Raw genomic sequence first — 13,186 nt, forward strand, 5'->3', positions numbered from 1 at the left:
GAAATTAATAAAACCTTTGTATTTACGCTTAATTCATTCAAGACATTGTGCTCATTTGACAAATCACAGGAGATCTGTATCTTGACATAAATAATGCATAAAGCCACTGATTCTTAGTATAAGAGAATGTGGTACTGTGCACAATTCTTGAGTAAATAAACTAAATTTATATGCTATTTTTTATTTATTATTTCACTTTATCCCCTCAGTATCCTAGTTTCTCTGACAGCAGATGCAGTTAAAAACAGGTCAGAAGGAATACATGTACACTTAATTTGCCACTGCATGGGAGGAAAAGCTTAACTCTTTTATAGGGGCTGAGACTAAACCTCTAGTTTCCACATTATGGTCACATGACACAGGCAGTGCCAAATGAAAAGTGATGAAAAGAACCACAGAAGAAATACTGAAGTATAAAAATGTGTTTTTATTTTCTTGGTCTCAGTAATTAAAGTGATTTTCAGAGAAGACGTCACACACAGACATACAGGTGGATACTCCAATGCTGCCACCTAGTGGTGTTGCTGCATTACAGCAATGCAACACAGTCCAGCTTGAGCTGTAAAGAGGAAATCCACCAATTTTACATGATAAAATCGATTTACAAATCACGTGGTGCCTGTGAAACAGTTGTATAATATTGTCTGTGACTTAGGAGAAGCTTTATAAAGACAGTTCCTCAAATGCTAAAATATTTGAGCAGAAAGTCTATGTTGCAAACTGGGGGCACAGAGTTTGAAAGACCAGTCATTTACTACAGGGTGCAACAAAAGATGCCATGGCGCTACATTATGGGAAATATAGGATCCAGGGTTTTTGAATCAATTCTTACCAGGTCAGAATAAGTCTGCCTTTATTGCTTCAGTTTTGAACATTCTTTTTAAAATCTTTCTCTCAAAGTTAATCAGGAATGAATCTGGAGTTCTTGTATATTGTGCAGCACACACACTTCTCTGGCTTGACTCCTGAAACTTTGACTTGTAAAGCAAGATCACAGATGTCAGACCACTGATCTTTGGCTGGAAGTCAAAAGCAACCGGGCACGTCGGAGGGTGTTGACAGGACAGGCAGATGCTTCTGACTAAGCATTCTATGAAACAATATGGGCCAATGGATGGTGAGAATCTTGACTGGCAAGAATAAGAAGATAAGACTGATCATTATGATAACATTTTGATCATAGATCACATGAGGTCGCACAAACAAAGTGGATTTCTGACAGTTTTCATTCTCAATTATTAGAATTTTAGAGAATTCAAGATTCTGTGTGCATAATGTATATACTCAAAATACAATATTGTGAGAATAAAAGAAGAAAATAATTTCTGTTTTGTATGTCTAAGTGCAAAAAAAAATGAATGCATGCTAACACCACTTAAAGGGTTAAAGTTGTTTCTGTTGATTTTGGGAGGACGGACTCTTCAGTGTCATTTGGTGATGACAGAGACTTTGTGGAAGCTCCTGGAAACAATGCTGGGGCTGTTGCTGTGCGAGAAAGTGGCCTTCAGCAGTTTAGTGCCAGGTGAAGTGGCCATGATGGACACCTTCTTCTCTATTTTGTCGCCTGGCTGCAGGAAATCCAGTCTGGGAAAGAGAGGAAAGAACTGAATTCTTTCAAATTTTAGCTCTCACAAAGACACACAGAATAACTCCAGAGCAGTCTGAAACAGTCTGGAGATCCATTGCCTGTAATAGCTTGTAATATTATTGGATGATGACTAAAAGGGGCAATTAGGAAGATATTTGATGTTCTACAGCACAAACTCATCATTATATATCTATGTGTGTGTGTGAGTATGTTGTGAGTGTTGATTAATACCACCAATTATTCGACAAATCATCGCCAGGTACAGAGATTTTTCTGGCTCCCAGAACTCACATTCTGCCCTTTCTCCACTGCCAAAAAAGCCAACGCCAAAGCAGTTTAATTGTTCCAGTATTTAGCATGGTGATGCATTACCTCTTAACTAGATGTTTCTGCTAAATCTCTATCTCTAATTACATAGCTTATTCCTCTCTGAGGTGAACTTTTGCTTCATTGTCTGTGCCAATAAAAACCCACCATGGCTCCAGGAGACTGAAATAAGAGTAAAATAGGACCAAACCGCAAAAAGACAAATTTAAACATTTTCAAACTTTTATGGACCAAGGTTGTTCAGTTAAAGCCATAAAAGAAGCAGAGGAAGAGTGGAGGATTAATTCTTAACAACAGGGAACCAACAACATAATGCAAATATGGAACATAGTTGACATATACTGAAAACTGTAGTGATACTACACTGCAAAACGAGTGCTTATCATTCTTTGACCATGAGGTGGTTCTTGTCTGATACAAACAGAAAGTGCTCTCTCAACTCTCCTTAGGTTTAGTTAGGAGTTGTTTTTTGGCTCATTTAAATAAAGCTTTAATGCCATTTAGCGCTGAACAGACAATACTGAGATACAGATTAGCAGACACAAAACACATAAATGAGCCTGAGTCTGCACATTGAGACTGGTCAACACAGATGAATCAGAACCCAGAAAAACTAGAATGTCTAGTTTTAAGAGGTTGAGCCAACACTTCCTTCTATACTGCAGCCTTTTTAAAGACGGAGGAACCAAGTTTTTTACCAAAATAAGACTACAGTATCAGGAACCTAACACACTCTCAGACCAAAACAAATCAATATTTACTTGTTGGGAAAAAATGACATTTTCTAACTTTGACAATGAACACAATTAGATTAGAAGACATTCTTGTCGAGTCTATTAGATTAGCTTTGTTTTAAATTTAACAGGAATATTTAAACGACCAGTTGGTAGGATTTAGTGCAGATTGCAACCAAATAATTAAAACTCAGCCTTCAAAGTTTGTTGGAAGGTTAATTTAATTTCTTTAATTTTCTTTAAATTACATTACACAGCTAAACTTAAGATATCCTTCCTTAAATTAAACTTAGAATGAGTGCTGATCATTTTGACCATGAGATAATTCTCGTCTGATACAGACAGAAAATGCATGTCTCTTTCAACTCTCCTTAGGTTTAGTAAGGAGTATGTATATGTATACACATATATACTGTAAAGGAGATTGAACCTGTTTACCCATTGATTGGTTAAGACTGAATATTAAAACAAATAAAAGCATGTCACAGCCTAGGGCAGCAAAACAAAAGATGAATCAGAACTGTGTTGCCATTTAAATTTAAATTTAATCTCTTTTATTATATTATAGGGTTTTATTTATTTATTTTAGGCTTTTTGTTTTTCTATCATTAAAGTTTGCTATTAGTTTGGGGGAAATTAGAGAAAAAGAAGAGGGATCATTGCATGAATATGTAACAAACCTGTGGTAACTTGACCACATTTGAATGTAACAACATTATGTTTCATGCTGCTGTAAAAACATACCTGACAGCATTCCCAGACCACATTCCTCACACACACACACACACACACACTATTTTTTCTCTCTGGCTCAAACATAGAGGAAGATGTACATGGAATGTGGCCGAGGGACTGATAATTTTTGTAGTGACATCCAGGCATCAAACAGAAATATCACTTGAGAATGATGATTTATTGTATGTTTTGAATTCCAACTGTAAACAGACTCACCTGACATTCTGTTTGTCTTGTAACAAGCCAAACCCCTCTACAGTCAGCATAGCTCCATTCAGAGCTGTGCTAAATGTGTTGATGAAGGACACGTGCACTGTGTGCTCCTCCTTCATCTGGATGCTGTCCCCTCCTTCAATCTGTGGAAAAATGTATGGAGGTATTGTGAGTAATTGTTTCAAATCAGCACAGATTACTTTTTCAGAGATTACTGTTGACGGAAGAGAAGGTAGAAGCGTTCATTCTCCAAGCTCATAGAAAACCTATTGTTTTGGATGACAGAAGACTACATAGGGCTGTTGGGTTTTAATGCAGCACTTGATGTTAATGACTATAGTATTCTAATTAAATTATCAGTTTTTTCACCTATAGCTGCTGTTTGGATGAAGAGTTACCTATTTGGCAGAACACACCAAGTATTTTTCAATGGAACCTTTTCTGACAGCAAAAAAATATATTGTGGTGTTCCACAAGAGAGTTGCTTGGATCCGCTTTTATTTAAGTGTACTATATAAATGATTTACCATAAAAATGCACATGTATTTATGTATGCAGATACCTCAAGTCTGTTAGCTTCACCAACATTAGTAGGCTGGGCAGTAGATATCAACATATGGTGTGACATAATGTGACAATCTTTGCTTATCAAGCATCTGAAGTCTGGACTTCTATGGTCTGCTCAAAATGGGCATATCAGCTCAGCAGCAAAAAAAAAAATCACCATGAAAGAGACCAGAAAGTGAACAAAGATGAAGAAGAAAAAGAAAAGAAGACAATGCTACATAATTTATTGATGAGTTGAAGAGTTAAGATGCTGGATGCGGCTATACCTCTATGGATATCGGTGGTGAGCTTATGCTGAACTCCTGTGCAGCAAGGAATCTTTCTTTGGTCCTCAAGTCCTCTATCACCACTGCCACGTTCACAATGTCATCAGCTCCCAGGTACGACTCATACTCAGAGGGAGAGATGGTGTGGTGGAGTGTCAAAACTGCACAGAATGTAAAGGATGTGGAAAAATTAATATTCAAATATAGATATTCAAATAGAAGTTGCAAATAATCCTTAGTGTTTGATAAATGAAACCTCTACAGAACAAACACTAATATACATTGTGACCAGGCCAATACAGTACATTGCAATAAAAAATTAAATACTACTAAATAAGGTATTGCACCAATAGTGCAAGAGAAACTGTACATATTAATAGTCACTGTGAATCATACTCCTCACCTTTACCCTGCTGTATGTGAACTTCTTTCTTTGTTCTCCAGAAGCTCTCCTGGGGGCTGCAGTTGTACTCCTTCAGCTGAGCGTTGACGTGCTCCATCAGGATCCTGTCAGTGTTTGAACAGTTTGTGACCGTCACACACATGATGATGTTGTCACCCACTGATGGTATCTTCTCTGTGTGTAGGGACACCTCCAAACCGGGTAACATTTTTTCTGGAGATGAAAAGGAGAGGACTGTACACATTGTTGACAATAACTACTGGATAAAGTGATGAAGAAAACGTTGCATTTGTTACAGGCGAAAGATAAACTTCAGCTGTTGGTGTGAACTGTGTATGTTTACATGGCAGTTTAAGTCCTTGAACATGTTAGTTCTTGTATTTAATCAAACATGGCCAAAAGTTTGTAGACAACCATTCCAGTTTGAAATTTAATTGGAAAGCGTTGTTAATGTGAAGTGCAAACAGCTAAGAGCCACAGCTGTGAAGCTGTGAAGCAGCAGGCCACACCTGTTACACCTCCAAGAGTACCAGATATAGAAGAATAAATGAAGGACAGTATTGTAAAGCAAAAGCAAAAGCAAAAGAATCAAATCAAAATGTCAAAATGTACTTTTCACTTTTCAGTGAGGGAACAAATCTTGCATTGTATCTCAGTATTAAATATACCATATAAAAATACCATATTTAAAGCTAGAGAACATTAAGATGCTCAGTATTTTTGGTTGGTAAAACTAAACACAATAAACAAAAAGAGAAAGTAATTGCAACTAAATTATTACAATAAAGCTATATTTTTCCTGGTCCTAACAATCAGTACAATCATGCATCCGGACTTCCACACATTGGAAAGTTGTGGCTTGAAACAACTTGCTTTGGTTGGACTAATAAAATTCAACTTTAACTGAAAAGACCTGAATTCTAAAAATGATAAACTTCGCTAAAGCTCTGATAGAAGTCTACCTGTCAGTGCTGATGCAAAATAATAATGATTCAGAAATGACAGAAATGTCAATATATAAAATAAAGTGTTCAGAGTTTATTATATGGGGAACTGTGGATAAATCCTCATGCTGCCCATTTTTCCTGCTTCTTTGTGGACGTTGTGATGTGAGTGTTCACTTGCTGCCTAATATATCCCACCCACTGACAGGTGCCATGATAACCAGTTATTCACTTCATCAGCCAATGGTGTCAATGCTATGGCGGATCGTTGTATACTGTAGTGTAGAATGCTTTAATCAAAGTTCCTGATATATTAGCATATACCTTTTTTATTAGATATGGCGGCAGCGGGAGCTGAGCCTTTAACTGTGACAGTGATAGTACTTTTCAGTGGAAAACACCTACATATACCATGTGGCACTGTGAAAATACAGTGACTTGAAATATTTTGTAACAGTATGAGTAGAATAAAAGCTTACCTGCTCTATGTGTCAGAGGACTGGACTGCAGAGCAAAAGGTGTGGAAGTAAGCAATGCTGCAAACGTGGGAGAGAATTTGTCATGAAAGAAGCAACAGGATCAAACAGTAAATTGTTCAACACTTAATGAAGAAGAAAAGTGCATAATTTGGTTCCGCTTACAATTGACATTTCAACAGCCTATTATTTGAGACTCAACAATTGAGCTGTTTCACAAATAAAGGCTTGGTTAGGTGTAGGAACAAAAATCATATTGGTTAGGGTATGGTATATGTAATAATCTGTTAAACATCTACAGACAAAGCAATTGTTACAAATACTCTATAAACTGTAAGCGGACTATCCAAATAAAGTGTTACATAAAATGTCCAATTTGGTACAAAACAAACATTGGGCTTAGACAGACTACATGTTGTGAGCTCATTCCAAAAATCAGGTTTCATACACATAAAATGGAGTAAGACATGCTGTTTTATTAATGTAAATGCTCTATTAATTATTCAGTAACTGGTCTGTGGATAATTAAGGAGGAAGCAATAGACCGGGACAGGTGCATGTCCAGTCAAATATAGGAGTGGTTCAAGTTGATGTCTGAGTGATGGGGACCAACTCATACAAAAACGTTTCCACAGAAGTTCTGGCGACCCACAGGGTTTCAAAATAATTTAAAGTATTTGCATGTGGATTATGTTCTGTATGTTTTTATGTCACACAACCACTGACCTTTACTTGCTGAGACTGCTTGTTTCTCCTCTGAAAAAAGACAGAAGATGGGGACAAAAACTTGATCACTAAAGTAGAAAACAAAGACAGAAAACAGCCTACTTCTATACATATTGCATTTGCATAAAGCTGACTCTGGTCATTACACAAATGTGCTGGTTTTTAAACAATATTGTATCTGACCTGTCCACAAACAGGACCCTGTCTGACTTGTCTTGCTCTTATACGTCTGGGTCAGATTATTTGGTCTGTCTGAGCCAATGCCCTTGGTGTAGATCAGCTGTCCCACCGACTCAGTGTCTACCACCCTCTGCACCACCAGTCCATCGTGCACAATCAGCCGTATAATGTCAGCATCCACCGAGGCATAGACAAACGAGGAGTCATAAGGGACATGGAGGCAACGTTGCTGGATGGCAACTACTGGACAAGGGCCACAGCAGAATTTCCCTGCAGAGAATGATGTGTTTGTTATTACATACAGTTATCCTTCACAAATGAGTGACATTATCCATTATTTTCTTTCTGTTACATTTGCTGAAGAAGGAGGCTCTCATGTGACATTCAGTTTTTCTGTCCAAATTTGAAACAATTACATTTATGAAGTTTGGAAAATTGAAATTTGCATAAATTACTGCAGCATTTTGAAACCCACTTGGGGCAGAGACTCACCTGCACTCTTCTCTTGAGGGGTCGGGTCCACTACCTGCCAGCCATCAAACCCTGGACCCAGGTCTGGCCTCCTCATCCAGCACTCCACCCACACATGGAAGTTCCTGCAGGAGAACACACAGGTATTGATGCACACACATATACACAGTCTCAAAAAATTACTATGCATATACAGTACGTGATCACAGGCAAATGCACTTGCAAGACAGACACACACAGGTAAAAATATGTTGACATCAACCCCACAGAAATCTCTCCGGACTCATAAGTTCATGTAAAACAACAATTATCTTAATGGTAAAGCAGACAGAAAAATTCTGTCAAATCATCCTGATAGCCAAACAAGAGCAAGAGACACCAACCAAATGCTGTCCTTTGAAAGGTTGAGCTTTTCCCCTGTGCTCGAGTAAATTTCTTCGATTTTCACGGAGCCATCACCGTCATGTGCTGCGTTGAAAACTGTCACCACCCTAGAGGGAATCCCCAGCACTCTCATCACTGGAAAAAAAAGAATAGTCAGTCACAATGACACTTTTGAAATAATCTGTAATGACAAGTTTAGGCCTGAGAAGCATGCTTCATAAAAACATAAAAAACTCAAATTAAGTATAGTGATGAAGATGATATTTTAAAGGTCAGTTTACCAAAAATACAAAAAAATCCTAAACCAAACTAATGGTATTTGGCGCAGTTAGTTTTGGTTTATTAGTTTTTGCCACAAAAACAGTCTGTATGACTGTTCACAAAGAAAATATATGCTAGTAGTGACACACGGTATAAATCCGTCAGCAAGATTATTCAAACAAAGTCAGCAAACATAAACGGATGAGATTAATATTACACAGGGAGGTGGGGAATAAAATATTCACATTCAACATTTAACCATCGCATTTCGTGTTTTGCAGCCACCGTAGTTTCTCCATTGTGCTTGGAAGGGCAGTGTGAAGAGAGGGACTTGCAATCTACAACTACACCACTAGATGTCACTAAATCCTACTCACTGGTCCTTCAAAAATGTCACCCTTGACTTTGGCATAAATACATTCTTGTGTTCCAGTCATTCGAAGTACCTGTGCAGAGGACAGATGCATAGACCCAGCACTGCCCATAGCGCACCGGCTTGCAGTTGGACGAGACCCAGCGGTGAAGGATGTCAGCGCTGCCACTCCAGTCTGTAGGTTTGATACCACCTTTGTAGTTCCCATGCCACTTCCCCTCCAAAATACCCAGGTCATCATTAGAGTTCACCTTGGACAGGAGGAGAGAAAACAGAGAAACGTTACTGACCTTTTGCTGTGAAGTTGCAGAGGAAATTGTTCGATAAATTCCCACCATGTTATTAATAATAATACTATATATTAGTAACAGATTTGTCATGAGGGGGAATGCATGTGTATGTTTCTGCATATTTATCGCACGTCCATACGGTATTCGTGAGTGTTGTCTCTCACCATAGCACAGATCACTCTGCTGAGGTAGACAGGGTTTGCCCGTTGAATGTAGTCATTCTGTTTGTCACTGAGGTGCTCTGGGCTGACCTGCAGGAGCTTCAGACATGCCTCTAGGACCCCAGGCTCATACTGAACACAAAAAAAATTTTCAAATAAGGCTGTGATTACACATGATCGTTTCACGACAGTTGCATGTTGTTGAGTGTCACATACCTGACCAAACGACCAGGGCTTCCCGCTAATGTTTAGAGGGGTGCCCATGTACACCAACCCATAGTCACTCTTGATGTACTCTTCTATATGGGCGTCCAGCGGTATGTACACTGGATCATCTGAAAAGCAATGGCAGCGGTGTAGAATGACTTCTATAACAAGATAACAGCAAAAGCAGTAGCCAGTAGCAGGAAGGAGCATTACTACATGGACCCACCTTTGTGCCAAGGGTTGCAGAGCAGCACAAAATCTCCCAGTGCGTACGTCCGTCTGTTCTGTGCAGTCTGTATGTGGACCCAGAGGCAATACACTCCCACCGAAGATAGAACAGGGGAGCAGATGTTGATGGTGACTGACTGGGTATGCATGTCGCGTGGATACACTTTGGCTGACCAGCAATGGGGGTCGGATGGCTTGTCACAGAACTGAACTGGCATCTTCTCTGACATATTGCCTGTATGGGGGAAGAAAACAGCAGTTTAAAGAAGTTTTCTGGAAATGTTCTTTAATTCTATCCTGTCTTTTCTTCCCTGTCCTTTATCCAGTCCTCTTCTGCCCTGCTTGTCTTTTCTCTTCCATGTTGTCTTAATATGTCAGTTCAGTCTTTATTTCTTAATCCCTCCTGTCTGTATCTGTATTGTCCTTTACTTTCCCTCTTCTTTTATGTGAGATAAATAGATTGATACCACTCTTCTGTATGTGTGCTGAGAGAGAGCTGGCATCAGGGGACAGTTAGCCTAACAGCATAAAAGATTGGAAGCAGGGAAAAACAGCTATCTGACACAATATCGGTAGGTGTTTCTTTTCACTTTAGAAAGAGCCAGGGAAGCTGGGTAAACCACATCATGGCTCCAGCTCCATACTTAAAGGTCCAGGTGTGTATGATTTAGTGGCATCTAGTGGTGTGGTTGTAGATTGCAACTCCCTAGTATTTTCAGGTGATTATACACTAATGAAAACATAGTTATGCATATTATATTTTCCATTTCTGCAAATATTGTTAATAATAATAATAATAATAGCAATCCTATTAAATACACACTGGATCTTCAATGGACAAACGTGATATGGATCTTGATTTTCTCATCTTATTTAAAAGCAAATTTACCAGTTTTACCATGTTGAACTAGTAAAAGCACGTAAAAGAAGAGTCATAGTCAGCAAATAGACTCTAATATCAGTAATACAGTAATATCCATACATAATAAGATTTGCAACTAAGCTACTACCAGACCAAGTAAGGCTTTCGATTTTTATTGCTTATGTAGTTTTGTTATTTTTTCTTTCATAAATTACACTGTCTTGCATTAACTGTGAGCAGACTGAATCCTATCTTCCATACCTAGCGAAACCTCCAGGACCAGGTTCTCAGTGTAACCATTCCACCAGTTGTTGTAAAACAGCAGAGTGACACTGAATGGTTTCCCTCGTCGCACCACCAGGTGCTTTTTGCTGAGCCCCAGTGTCTCATGGGAAGTGTGGTTTTCTTCGGCCTCAAAGTTGACCAACTTCAGTTGGCAGAGGCCGTTTTCACCACCTAGGAAAACAGATGATGTATGTACTGTGAAAACCACATTGATCTCAAGACTGGAGGGGAAATAACACAAGGCCATGGTGAAGGAAGGAGAGAGGCAGGGGTAAGGAGAAACAGGGGAGAGGGGAGTTTTGGAGATGAAGGCCATTTTGACACTGTGTGTGTTGGTTGAATCATAGAATTTCTCACTGCAAAAGACCAAAATACCATAGAATATTTAGTCCAGGAAACATACCTAACTAAGTAACAGTTATTAACTATGCTGAATTGTTTCTTTTCACATTGTTGTTCACAAGTTGAAAAAGTGTACTGCCTCACTGTCACATACCTTTACTATCCACACACACACACACACACACACACACACACACACACAGACACATTCTGTTACATTGCCTGCTTTGCAACCATGTCATTTAAATTCATAGCTGTACAGTCTGTCTTTGTGAATATGTTAGCACCTCAGTGATAGAACTACTTCACACACACACACACACACACACACACACACACACACACACACACACACACACACACACACACACACACACACACACCTGTTTCAACAAAACAGTAAAAGAAATATATATATATTCTTCAGTAGAATATCCAGATAGAGAGGCAATCATTTTAACGCTATCTACTTAATTTATGTTGAAATAATACTTGCATCTGATTCATCTGATCTGGAATAGGTTAAAAGTTTGTTAGAATTTCTCGTCAAGCCAGAAATTAGTGACTGAACATGTAAAATATCAAGAAATCATCAATACTAAAAGTAAACACAAAAGCATGCACACACCTTTCTCTGGAGAAGAGAAAGCTTTAAGTTAAGCATGACTCGCAGAGTGAACTCACCACAGTTGAAGTGTATTGTCTGTTGAAAGCAGTCCATGGTCTGACAGACAGATGAGTTACAAGCGACTTAAGGAATGACAAGCAGGCTCCACCTTCCCACTGATAAACATCTCACTCTACCTCTTTGTTTCCCCCTTTTTATTCTACTTTCTGCTCCCAGTGGTCAATAGTGGCAAACTCACCAATTGTAACCTTTATTTATTTATTGGTTTATCTAGCAAGGAGAGTGCACAGTGATAAATGTTAGCCAGGAGACAATTATTCATCTGTAGGCAAGATAAATCTGTTTCAACTTTTAAATTCCTTCTAAAACACTCAGGCTTTTCTGTGAATTTACACAATACAACAATATTTTCCATGTATCTTTGTGATTTATTTTATCTTAATTATTTATTTTATTTTATTTTGGCACACACTGTTATGTATTGTATTTTTTTGTGTTATGTTTTACAAAGCCAACCTGAGAATATAATTGAAATTCTAGCAGTGAGACTGCAGATTGCAACCAACTGAAACCCATTGAGTCAAAGCGTGAAAGAGAAACTATGGTAGATGAAAGGCCCTGTTTAGAGCCAGTATTTGGTTTGTCCATTCTGGGCTACTGTAGAAACACGGCAGTTCAACAAAGTGGCCTGCATGGAAGAGGACCTGCTCCCTATGTAGGTAAAAACGGCTCATTTTAAGGTAACAAAAACATTTTTATTATCAGGTGATTGTACACTAATGAAAACCTACCTATGAATGTAGATCCTCTAAAATGTTACACACTGTACCTTTAAGCAGGCATAATGTTTACAATCTTCATTTGCTGTGTTGCCATCCATCTGATCTGGTTCTGATTAATCCAAGTTTTCACATTTACTGTCTATGAGGTAACAGTGAAATGATGTGATGAAATGGGCACACACCTTTCTCTGGAGAGTACTTTTTACCTAAGCAATTGTTTACTGTACAAACTCAAATAACAACATTTATACAATTCTACATTATGTGTTAAAGCCTAAATGCTTTAATGCAGTACATGTTTAGCACCATTACACAAGACTTATGACAACGAGTTTCATAATGTCACTCATTTTCTCACAGTGACACAGAATTCATGGCACTCATACATATTGTGATATTGTGTTGCTTTGAGTGATGCATCACAACAAAGGTGTGTGCACCTTTCTCTAGAACTGTGATTAGTGAAGGTGTGACCAGTGACAAAACATCTTGTAAAATATTTGTTTTGTTACAAATTAAATATTATTATATTAGATATTCCATAATGAAAATAATCATTAGCTGCAGTCCCATACAAAGCAAGAAAGAAGCTCCACCTCAATCAACAACAAATGTATGAGTAATAATAATTTAATATACTTTAAGAATGTTTTCCTGATTATACTTACATTCTTTCACTTAAGTTACATTTTCGATGCAGGACTTTTACTTAAGTAAAAAATCTGAATCCTTCACCACTGCACAGTATGCATA

General features: G+C 38.2%; 1 protein-coding gene across 2 annotated transcripts; it reads right to left on the minus strand.

The window, feature by feature from the left end:
- Positions 1-407: 407 nt before the first annotated feature.
- Positions 408-11,809, minus strand: LOC127378036 (protein-glutamine gamma-glutamyltransferase 5-like). Of its 2 annotated transcripts, none has more exons than XM_051426523.1 (15): positions 11,708-11,809; positions 10,658-10,852; positions 9,533-9,769; positions 9,316-9,434; positions 9,103-9,231; positions 8,722-8,899; positions 8,014-8,149; positions 7,652-7,755; positions 7,277-7,429; positions 6,980-7,009; positions 6,257-6,313; positions 4,834-5,046; positions 4,431-4,591; positions 3,601-3,740; positions 408-1,584 (listed from the first exon to the last, which is right to left on the minus strand). In XM_051426523.1, the coding sequence occupies exons 1-15, from the start codon at positions 11,742-11,744 to the stop codon at positions 1,428-1,430; spliced, it is 2,046 nt and encodes a 681-aa protein (XP_051282483.1). In that variant the 5' UTR covers positions 11,745-11,809; the 3' UTR covers positions 408-1,427. The 2 variants fall into 2 exon arrangements, with proteins under 2 accessions (XP_051282483.1, XP_051282482.1); XM_051426522.1 differs by having other exon boundaries at positions 7,163-7,429.
- Positions 11,810-13,186: the final 1,377 nt, after the last annotated feature.

The sequence above is a fragment of the Dicentrarchus labrax genome, unplaced genomic scaffold (assembly GCF_905237075.1).
Source record: "Dicentrarchus labrax unplaced genomic scaffold, dlabrax2021, whole genome shotgun sequence".
NCBI lineage: Eukaryota > Metazoa > Chordata > Actinopteri > Moronidae > Dicentrarchus > Dicentrarchus labrax.